Consider the following 11,246-nt stretch of genomic DNA (forward strand, 5'->3'; position numbering starts at 1 on the left):
CGACAGCCCTATTTTCATCTTTAAAATGGTGTGAGAGATCTTTAAGGCTAATGCTTTAGAGGTAGGTTTCCAGCACCTTATCTCAACTCATTACAGTCAGGAGTCCTTTGTGGTTCACCATTAAAGGAACTGTGGCAGCTATGCAAAGAACTGGGATGTGTGAGCCCCTGAAACAGTCACCCTCTGCCATGGCCTAGGGGTCCCATAGAAACCTAGTGAAGGAAAGAGGGGAGTTAGCCAGCCAGGGAGATGGGAGAGGAGTGCATTTTCTTCTGAATGCATGGATGCTGATATTGAAGGCAATCAGTATTAGTGGTGATCAGTCAGTGGATGGTATTAATGGGTTCTCATTGGCTGACGTCAGGCTAGTTCTTGTAGCCAGTATAATTATTAATAGGGGCAAAATGCGCTGAAGATTTGATCTCCCCTTTGCTGAATTAATGCTATTAGAAGTGGGATGGGTTTTGTGTTTTTTTTTGTTTTTTTTTCAACCCCCATCAAAAAATCTTTTAAAAATCCAGCCTTCAGAAGAGTTAGGAGTCTTTGTTTTGTGTGTTCAACTCCAAAACATAGAGACAAACTATTTGGGTCATCCTATAGCTGATGTAACTGGCTTTTTCACATCCGTGGGTGAGGGGTTGTAATTAAGGGTACGTTTACACAGTAGTTACGCACCTGCAGCTGACTTGGAGTTGGGCTACAAGGCTGTGAAATTACTGTGTAGACATTCAGGTTCAGGCTGGAGCCTGAGCTCTGGGACCCCATGAGTCGGGGAGTCTGAGAGCTTGGGCTCCAGCCTGATCCTGAACATCTACACAGCATTTTCAATCTCACAGCCCAAGCCCATGAGCCTGAGTCAGGTGACCCAGGCCAGACGCATCTGTGCCACAGGTGTTTTATTCCAGTGTAAATGGAATGAGTGTAATTATGCTCTTTTTTTGTGTAGACTGTTGACCCAGTAAACTCTGTAACTTGCAGAGCTGGTAGATGGTTTTGATTTATTGTTTCCAAGGAGCCATAATCCACAATCTTCATGGATTTCCTTATTCCAGAAAGCAGCAGATACTCTTGCTAGATAGGGACAACAGAATTAATTCTTAACTTCAAATGATACTTATAGGAGTATTAGTGTTGGATTTATGTTAATCTTCAGTTTATTAATAACATTTCTCTAAGAATAATGCTTGTTCTCCTTTATTCTCTAGAACATAATTATATCTAGTGCAGCTGAAAGGGTAAGTCAGTATTTTTTTAATGTAAATAAATTTCTGCTAAAAATATAAGCATCAATATAATTACCCTTTTGAATTTTTCTTTTGGTTTCTTCTGTATCACTTTATTGTTGAATTTTCTTAATTCTGCTAGTGGAAGTGGGCACTTCCTGTTTCCCCTTGGTGATAGCAATTGTCTTTCTCTCCTGTTTGCATCTCCAGCAATTCGGGAACCCATGATTATATGAAATTTAAATTAACAGTTAATGGCTGATTGTTTCTGTAAATAGTCTTATCTTGCAAACTGTGACTCTCTAAAATACATTGAGGATGTGTGTAGATACTCACACTTGTGTCTTCTGTTTTAGCCATTAGAACTTCGAGGTCCTTACGATGTGGCTAATCTGTATCCTTTCCCAAGTAAAATCTGATCTTCAAGAATAATGTAGGAAACGTGGAGTTGACTTTCAGATATTTGATATTGCACTAAAATATTTCTATGCCTTTCTCTTCCCCACTCTGCAGACCTTTTTAAAACTTGTGACTTACATAGGTCAGATCCTTGATACAATACATAGTGATTGTAACAGAACTCAAGGCAGCAGGAAGATTGTTTGAATTCTTAATTTCAGAACAAAATTCCTACTTTAGAAATACAGAAGAGATTTTAGTGTATGTCCCCAGCTGCAGTGTTGAATAAAACAAAGTTTAAAAATAAATAAATTAAATAAAACCTTTCAATGGAAAGGTAGGGTGCAATCTACCTGTTCTAAAACTCTTTCAACATAAGCATTGCAACTATAAAAAGACTTAAATAACTCTAATTAGCTTTGTCCTCAGTAAGAGTGTTGGGGTTCTTTTGTGATTAGGTAAATACATATAATACAGTGTCAGATCTGAGAAACAGATTTTGGTTTCACACTTTAATCCTAGAGAATAACAATACTGCAACTGGCAATAAAAAAAAAAAAAAAAAAAAAAAAAAAAAAAAAAAAAAAGGGTAGAGTCTCTGCATTCTAGTTTGTCACTTCTGGAGAATATGGGCATGTGTACGCCTGCTGTATTTCACACCATGAGGCCAGTTGATGATTTCCTTCCTGAACTGGGATTCTGAATGGACATGGGAGAGTGGCAAACTTGTTTTGTCCCATGTAGAAGGTAGATCCAAGTTTCCTTTTCTTCCCACATTAGGAGGATTCTCCTCCTCCCGCCAGGCTTCAGAATACTCGGTAGGATGGCAATTCCATGTTCTGGCCAACTCCTAGTCCCCTTCACAATGCCCTACAAAACCACTTTTCAAACCAGGTTCGATGGAACAGTGTTTAAACATGTTTCCTAACTTCATTGAAAGACTATTCTGGACAGGGACAAGTCTGGAGAAAAATACTCAATTGACTGAAGGATCTTTCCTCAAAAGGGAATGGGTTCTTCGACCTAGGTCCTGATCCTGCCTTGTTTAGTAGAATCAATAGAATGTTGATGATGTAAGTACTTCCATTGCCTTCAATGGGCATTGAATCAGATCCTCGATATTTTAAGTGCCACCCATACAATAGTAGCACTTTTCGGGTAACTTTATACAAGACGTCATTCTGAATTGCAGCTTTGATAGTTCCCAGTTATTTGTCAGGTGAGCAGATCTACCCCTACGGAAAGAACCTCTTAATCTGTTCGCTCCTTTTTGTACACTAAGCTCCTTAACAAAGGTGACAGAGGTTTGTTGTTTGGCCTGTCTGAAAGTGACGCCAAGGCAGCTATTTCTACCAACTGCAGAGCAGTCCTCCTTCACGGAGGTGAGTGAACAGCACAACTATCTTCTGCTTCATGTTAACTTACATAATTTTTTTTTCAGTAATGCAGCTCTGACACTTTATTATCCAAATGGTGCTGGGCCCTCTCTTAAAGGAAAAGTCTTCTTGGAATTCTACTTTCTCTAGGTGATGATCCATAGGTGCTTCTTCTCCATTCCATATACTTTTCTCTCCCTCAGTGCAGTGGCCTCCCCCAAGGAGTAAGAGGAAATGAATGGTCCTACCAGTGGTGGTGATTGACTTGGAATACTTATTATAGTACTTATGGGGCTCCTCTGGGAAAGTACCGATCATAGAATCAAAACACACATCAGTCTATTACATTATCTAGCAAAATAGCGTTTTGATTCATAAAGGCCAAATCTGGACTGGCTGAGATCAATGGGAACTTTGCCAATGACTTCAGTAGGATCAAGATTTGGCCTTAAGTGACAGCAGATTCTGTTGCATTCACCCTCTTTAAGCATTTCTATAGATGCCCCTGTCTTCCCTTTGTGACTTTTCATTTTACGTTGATTTTATTCGTTGCTCCAGTATGCTGTGAGAGCACTTCATGGGTGTTGTGAAATCAAACTCAGTGTTTTCTGCTTGCTAAGAAATACTGCTAATAGAGATGCAATGATCTGAAGTATTAGAAAATTAGAACTTATATCATTGTGCTTTCAATATAGAAGTCTACACAATGACTGTAATTCTTATATGCTCATATGTGTCATCATTTAACAATAGGCAGATTTGACTCTTACTTTCTGCAGTGGAAATCAACAGTCTTCCAGTTGTATTGTGTGCTACATTCACTGGTGCATAGAGATGAATAAGCCAACATGCCTTTTTTCAATTTAAACATCTTAGTTTCCCAATTAGCCAGTTTACAGTGTGTCACTGATTCCTCTTCCCTCCCCCCCCCGCCAAAAAAATTAAATAAAATAAAAACTCTGTCGCCTTAGAAACTTCTTATTTTAATTTCTTTTCTCTGGCTTGAATCTCTTACAATGAAAGAGGGATCTGCCATGTGTACCATAATAAGTGGTGTGAATGACTGGTCAGTTTTGACCATAGAAATAATTTAATGCCAGAACTGAGTTGCTCTATGTAGTGGATACACACTGGGTCTGGACCTGGAACTCTAACTACAAAACAAGTGGGACCTGAAACTGTTGTAAGTGACAGGTTTGACTTCATGTGAAAGTCTGAGCCTATTCACTATGAGCCTCTATCCTTCTGCCAATCTGCAGAGACAGTAGCATATTGAAATGACATTGTCCTGAGAAAATGTACTTGCTCACTCTTTACCATGATGTTGAAAAAAGCTAGTATTTTCTTTACCTGGCCCAAAAAAGTGCTTACCCAGGATGAATGAGCAGTTCTTTTGCAAGTTTCTCTTAGGTATGTTTCCTGTCTGCTAGCAATACACATATATAGGAGGGTTTTTTTCTCCCCAACACCTAGAGCAGCATCTTTCCAATTAGTGCTGGTGAAAATTGCATGTATGGCTTGGGGATACTAGCATACTTGACAAGTGGTGTTAGGTGCTATTATAACTGCCCATATCAGTTTTCATCCTTCTGTAAAGTAAAGTGCTTTTGAATAGATTGAAATGCTTTAGGTGCAGATAGATTGAACGAGCATGCTGAAGACGGTAATACTCAGATCTGTGTTATGCCATTGCTTTTTAATACTTCAGAATTAAGATGCCCTCTAAATCAGATTAAAAAACAATCTACTTATTGTAAAGGCCTGAGCTAAGCCTGATTTGCAGCTTGACAATGTATTACGATTTTTAAATGTCCACTTTTAAAATCCTGGGATGCAAAGGAATTTTAAAGAGCAAGAAATTTTGTTCAGAAGTGCTGAGCTTTTTCAAATAATCTGGACAAAAATGTTACATCTTCCAAAATACAACATGTGTATCCATTCAGACACACTGCAGTTGGTCGTTCTGCAAGGCATTTTTGCATGGAATACAAATAAGATTTCAGGAGAGGAAAATAAAGCCTAAACTTTTATCTAGTTGCTTTTTATAGCTTGGTGAGTTTAAAACACTGTGGCTGTGTTGTGACTATTATTCTGCCTTTGACCTTAAGGGCTTGTAAATGAAACCACATTTCATAAGCCTAACAGCTAAATAAATGCCTAGTGCAGCACCTGGGTGGTAGCCTTGTTCTAAACCAATTAAACTACCCAGACTCATAGATTCCAAGGCCAAAACAGACCACTCTGATCATTTTAGCCCGACCTCCTTTATAATACAAAAATAACTCCTAGAGGCTGTCTTGTAGAAAAATATCCAGTCTTGATTTGAAAATTCAATGACGGAGAATCCACCGTGACCTTTGGTAAATTGTTCCAGTGGTTATTTACTCTGTGTTAAAATTGTGTGCCATATTTCCATTCTAAATTCGGTCTAGCTTCATCTTCAAGCTATTGGATCATGTTATAACTTTCTTTGCTAGACTGAAGATCCCATTTTTTGGTCTGCATGTAGGTACTTGCAAATTGTAATCAAGTCACCTCTGAACCTTCCTTTTGTGAAGCTAAATAGATTGAGCTCCTGGAGTCTGTCTCTATAAGGCATGTTTTCTAACCCTTTAGTCATTCTCCTGGCTCTCCTCTGAATGTCTCCTGTTTTTCAACATCCTTCTTAAATTGTGGGCATCAGAACTAGGGAGAGTATTAAAGTAGCAGTTGCACCAGTGGCAAATGCTAAGGTAAATTAATTTCTTTACTCCTACCCGAGGTGCCTCTGTTTATGCGTCCCAGGATTGAATTAGTCTCTTTGGCAACAAAGTTGCACAGGGAGCTCATGTTCAGTTCATTACCTATGGTGTCCCCCAGATCTTTTTCAGCATCACTGCTTCCCACAACAGAGTTCCCCATTCTGTAAGAATGGCCTCCATTTTGTTCCTAGATGTATACAGTAATGTTTTAGCTGTATTAAAACACATTGTTTGCTTGCACTCTTTTTACAGGCGATCCGGATTGCTCTGTATTAGTGACCTGACCTCATCATTATTACCACTCCCCTAATTTTGTGTGTCATCGGCAAACTTCATCAGTGGTGATTTAATGTTTTATTCCAGGATATGGAATAAAATGTTGAATAGTATAGAGCCAAGAATATATCCTTGTGCAAACACAGTAGGAACACGTCCCCTCAACAGTGATTCCCAATTTACAGCTACCTTTTGAGGCCTATCAGTTAGATGGTTTTTAATTCATTTAATATGTGCCATGTTAATGTGATATTTGTCTAGCTTTTTAAATCAAAATGTTGTGCAGTACCAAGTCAAATGCCTTACAGAAGTCTGTGTATTACAGCAACACTATTACCTTTATCAACCAAACTTGTAATCTTCTAAAATATCATCCTAAAAAAAGATATCGTGTTAGACTGACAGGACCTATTTTGCATAAAGCTATGATGGTTTGCATTAATTACATTACCCTCTTTTAGTTCTTTATAAATTGAGTACCGTATCAGCCACTCCATTATCAATGTCAGTCTGACAGACCTGTATTTACCCAGGTTACCCTGTTCACCCTTTTTACATATTGGAACATCATTAGCTTTCTTCCAGTCTTCTGGAACTTCTCCAGTGTTCTATGACTATTGAAAACCAACATTAAAAGGCCAGTTTGCTCCTTGGACAGCTTTTCTAAAATTTTGTGTGCAAGTTATCTGGACCTGCTGATTTTAAAATGGCTAATTTTAGTAGCTGCTGTTTAACATCCTCCTGAGATGGTAGAGGAATGGAAAATGTGTTATCATATGATAACATTATGTCATCTGTTTGTTTTGCAAAATACAAAACAGAACTATTTATTTAACATTTCTGCATTATTATTGATAATTCTACCACATCCATCTACTAATGAATCAATGCCATTGTCAGAATTCTTTTGGTTCCTAATATACTTAAATTCCTTATTGTCCTTAACTCTGCTAGCCATAGCATTTTCCTTGTGTCCCTTTGCTCCCTTATCAATTTTCTACAATTTCTAACTTCTATATGTTAATTACTGTCAACTTCCCTGTTCTTCCGTTTATGTAGTAGGTTTTTTTTATTTTTTATAGCTACCTTCACTTTCCCTCTAAAACATTTTTTAACCAATATGGCTGCCTTCCTTGATTGTGGATTTTTGGACATCTAGTAAAATTAGCAGAATTAGCATAAGGGTTTGTAACTAGGTGCTAATTGATTAATGCAAAGCCATACTGCCACTACTTAAAACTATTAGAAGTCTGTGCAAATTTGTTTTTCTCTCTATGGTATGAAGCTGAAACAAATCCACTTGATTTTTTTATTTTAACCAATTGTCCAATTTATAAGATATTTTTAAGTGGGTTTGGCAGTTTTAGCTGCTTCTGTTATATCAAGAAGTCCTAAAGACCTTTTCAGTCTTTCAGGATAATCTTAATTTTTCCTTGTTTGTTTGTTTGTTTGTTTTAACTTCAGAAATATTAGGTATATCAAGTCTGATGTTGCCTGGTTTTGCTGGAGCATCTCTTGGGGGGGGGAATTGGGTCATGCAAGTAACTATTGTGAGATTGCACGCCTTAGCTGAAGGGAAGCAAGGTATCAAATGTTTTTCTCTAAAATGTTCATTAGTCCGTTGGCTGTAGCCAAAGGAAAACAGAGTTTTAAACAGTCTCTCCTTGTTCTCTTAGTAATTCAGCTTTGTCTCCTGACTCTTGTGAAGTCATAATATAATTAGTTCTCCCGTTGCTTTAGTCTCCAGGCAAAACAAACACCTAAATTTCTATCCTTTAATTTCTGCTTTAAAAAAGCGCAAACCCTTTCCAGCCTTCGTCAGGGCACAAGCCCACTTTTCTCTCCCCCTTTTCAGGTCACCTTCAAGAGCTAGTTTCTACCCTCAGTTACTATCTTGTTGCCTCCTAACTCATGAGTTTACAAGGATCTGAAAGCCATATTTGCCCCTTGTCTATCTTATGTCAAGAATTCCTGTATTCTCTACATTCAGGATCTCAGGAATTGAGACCATAGAAAATACAATGTATAGATATTATCTTGCCTAATATTGGTGACCTTTTGGGTCTTATCTACATGGATAACCATGCGTCTTATAACTGACCAGTGCAAGTCATTGCTTATACCTATGCAGAACATCTGCACTTCGGGTTTGCACTGGAACAGCTGCACCAATAACCAACTTTAAACCATCCCCACCCTCCTGGTATACAAGACCTTCAGCTCTTTCTCTACTGATGGTGCCTGAAAGTTCAGTGTGCATGTTTCCTATGTCAGGTGAGTGAAGTGTGGAAACTGTGCTCTCCACAGTAGTAGTTCCAGAACAAGTCCACTGAACTCCTCTGAGACATCACAGGAGGATCCCCAAAAAGTAGAGGAGTGGTAGGTAGTAAACTCACTTGCATGCATCAGGATGAGCAGATGAACAGACGTGCCACTCCTGGGAATTGAATTAGGGGTCCCACTTCCTTTTCCAATCCCTATTCTCTGTGGGATCTTGTGGTGCCAAAAGTCAAGATAATTATGCCTGCGGAAGAGGAGCTGGGTGTCTGAAGGACTCAGTGAGTGTGAGTGGAATGCAATTTGTAATAGCCCTTGTGTAAAACATACAGGAATCTGTTCTCCAAAATTTGAGAATTTGGAGTTTTCCTTTGGGAAGGAGGAATCCAGAGGTGTCTACAAAGCAGGATGAAATGACCTTGTTAGCATCTTGTTAACCAGTTCTGTGGCAATTATTTCAGTCACGCAGGAGACTGAAATAATTAATATTTTGAATATGTACTATTTATTCTTGGGTTTGAGCATCTTTGTCTCTGCTGCCTTTTTAAATGTGTTTGAATGCTCATATTTTACTGCTCCATAGCTGTGTGAAATGCACAGGCTGCTACCATAGAGAGCAAAGGGATGCAATGCTGCATGAAAAGAGGGAATTTGGGATTGGCAGAGTGAGGCAGTCTGGGGTTATCATCTCCTGTATGAAATAGGCAACAGAATGCAAATTTGAGAAGTACTGCATTAGTAACATATAATTCAGATCCATTGCATTGTGCCAGCATTATCTGTTGGGGTGGGGCGGGAGAGATGGAGAAGTACTTGTTAGGCACAAGTATCGAAACAAACTAAAATAAGCAGTTAACATATTAGTATCATTTTTACTTGATCTGTTTTAAACTTTTTGTTTGATTTTTTTTTTTTTTCATTTTTAAATTACAGAAACCAGAAAGACTGCTTTTGGGGTGGTGTACACCAAGAAAACCCACCGAGCTTCGGAGGAGGAAGGTGTTCTCCCAGTCCGCAAGAAAGCCAAGACTGAAGTATGAGGATCAAACCCAACTTCTCAGCTTCTACGAAGTCCTTTCTTCCCATGCTACCCACCTACAATGCCTTGATTCATTATTTTAATTTGTTCAGCTAAGAATCTTTTATTAAAAAAAAAAGTTTGTTTGTGCATGAATAAGGTTATTGAAATCCATAACATTTCACCCCAGCAGAACGATCTTACTGCTGATGGTAAAAGGATAGTGTAGGACTATTTTGCCATTTTTGTTAGAGCAGTGGTCTCTTCCCTACCCCTCCCAATCGCTGGAGGTTAGAAAGGTGTAGTGTTTGTAATATTAGTGTGGAAAATGTTACAGCATGAGTTTTACAGCTACGTACGTCTTCCTATACATTGACAAGATTTTACTGTTAGCCCTTCTAAAACGTGATCACCACTTCTTCTCTTCATCAAAGTTTAGAAAATTTCCAGATATTTTACCTTACCACTGCAAGCCAGTACCCACAATCCCCCAACTGGCATAAGAAAAATAGTTGCATGGTCCAAAAAGCCCTGTCTAATTCTGTTTCATTATGATAGTCTACTGAAGCAGAGATTTTCGCATCTTTCAAGTGCAAGAAAATCCCTTGGCAGTTATTTGTATTACAGTATCTCCTACTGGCTCGAGCCCATTATATTAGACATGATACAAGGAAAAGACAGTCCCTGCTCAGAAGATCTTAAAATCGAAATATAGTATGAGACAGCGGCTAGTTACAGCAGACAGACAAGAAGAGCCTACGGTTACACTTAGCTGAGTGTGATCAATACAATAAGCAGTGGTCACAGCATGCTAGCTGCCTAACCTTGGTAACCTTAGACAGATAAAACTTGCATCAGGGTCTATGATCTCCAGCAAGAGCATCTATTTTGTTACCAGTTCCTATCTCGGTGCATATCATCCAGCTGCCTGCAGATTATAATCAACTTCCTCCTGCAAAATGTTCTTAGGGCTCTTCCAAGCCTTGATTTAAGGCTTTTCTTTTGATGGTGAACTAATATGAAAGGGGTAAGAGACTGTAATGGACCAGCTGTGTGTCAAACTATGACAATTTCAGCCCTTTGGCCACCTCTGGAAGCAAGCTGAGAAATGCTAATTATAGCTTGTAACATACTGCAAGGGTCCTTTTGCAGTAGATTTATAGAAGGTAAAACTCAACAATTGGACTAAGCACCATGGATGGAGTTTTGCTTTAAAATTCGCGAACACTTTTAGAAACGGACTGTGTTAGTCACAAGAAACTTTTACTTTGAGGAGCATACAGTGCAATTTTTTCCCTTGATGTTCTTTGACTTTGTGCTTGACCTGTGTTGTCTTGTCAGTCATTGGGTATCATTACATTAGTTTGTCGTTCAGTGAATCATAAACAAGGTCCTGACATTCTGGCCAAAACAAAGGAGGAGACCAAATCCAGCTGACTGCTAAATACGGGAGTGGCACTGCCTTCTCTTGCCGTGGCCAGAGAGGTACTTTGAGCAAGAGAGAAATTGCTTGTTGAATGATGCAGAGAGAGAGGTTTGTGAATGTGGAACAAGCAGCATGGTGATCTGGTTTACTATTTGACATCAGTTCGAACCTGGACATAACCGTGCTAACAGCCTATATTATTTGTTCTTCATCTCTTCCCTCCCAAGCACTAATAGAATAGTAGGAGACACAACATTTAATTCTTTAAATTGGATATTTATTTTTTTTGGTGTCTCACTAACCTCTGATGCCTGGACTGTGTAAATATTTCTCAAGTCTAAATGTGGACAAAAGAAAAAGTCAGAGCCTATTTCCAGCAAGTTTTGTTCTTAGCTCTCATGGACATTGAGCTGCTCGGTTGTACCTGGGTGGTGGACAGTGACAGGGTTCTACTATGACTCAAAAAGAGGACCCTATTATTAAGTCCCAGCATTTACAGAGATTTTTTTA

At 38.8% G+C, this 11,246-nt stretch overlaps 1 protein-coding gene across 4 annotated transcripts in view; it reads left to right on the top strand.

Annotated features, from left to right (window-relative positions):
* RPP30 (ribonuclease P/MRP subunit p30) overlaps window positions 1-11,216 on the top strand; it is a 34,877-nt gene extending 23,661 nt beyond the window's left edge. For 2 of the 4 annotated variants that reach the window (XM_032768777.2, XM_032768779.2), the window contains 4 exons: window positions 1,206-1,235; window positions 1,580-1,617; window positions 2,925-3,004; window positions 9,226-9,458. In XM_032768777.2, coding sequence (XP_032624668.1) covers window positions 1,206-1,235; window positions 1,580-1,617; window positions 2,925-3,004; window positions 9,226-9,332 — 255 coding nt within the window. In that variant the 3' untranslated portion in view covers window positions 9,333-9,458. Of the gene's footprint in view, window positions 1-1,205; window positions 1,236-1,579; window positions 1,618-2,924; window positions 3,005-9,225 lie in introns of all 4 variants that reach the window. The other 2 variants (XR_012657071.1, XM_032768778.2) reach the window with 2 other exon arrangements.
* Window positions 11,217-11,246: the final 30 nt, after the last annotated feature.

The sequence above is a fragment of the Chelonoidis abingdonii genome, chromosome 15 (assembly GCF_003597395.2).
Source record: "Chelonoidis abingdonii isolate Lonesome George chromosome 15, CheloAbing_2.0, whole genome shotgun sequence".
NCBI classification, from domain to species: Eukaryota; Metazoa; Chordata; order Testudines; family Testudinidae; genus Chelonoidis; species Chelonoidis abingdonii.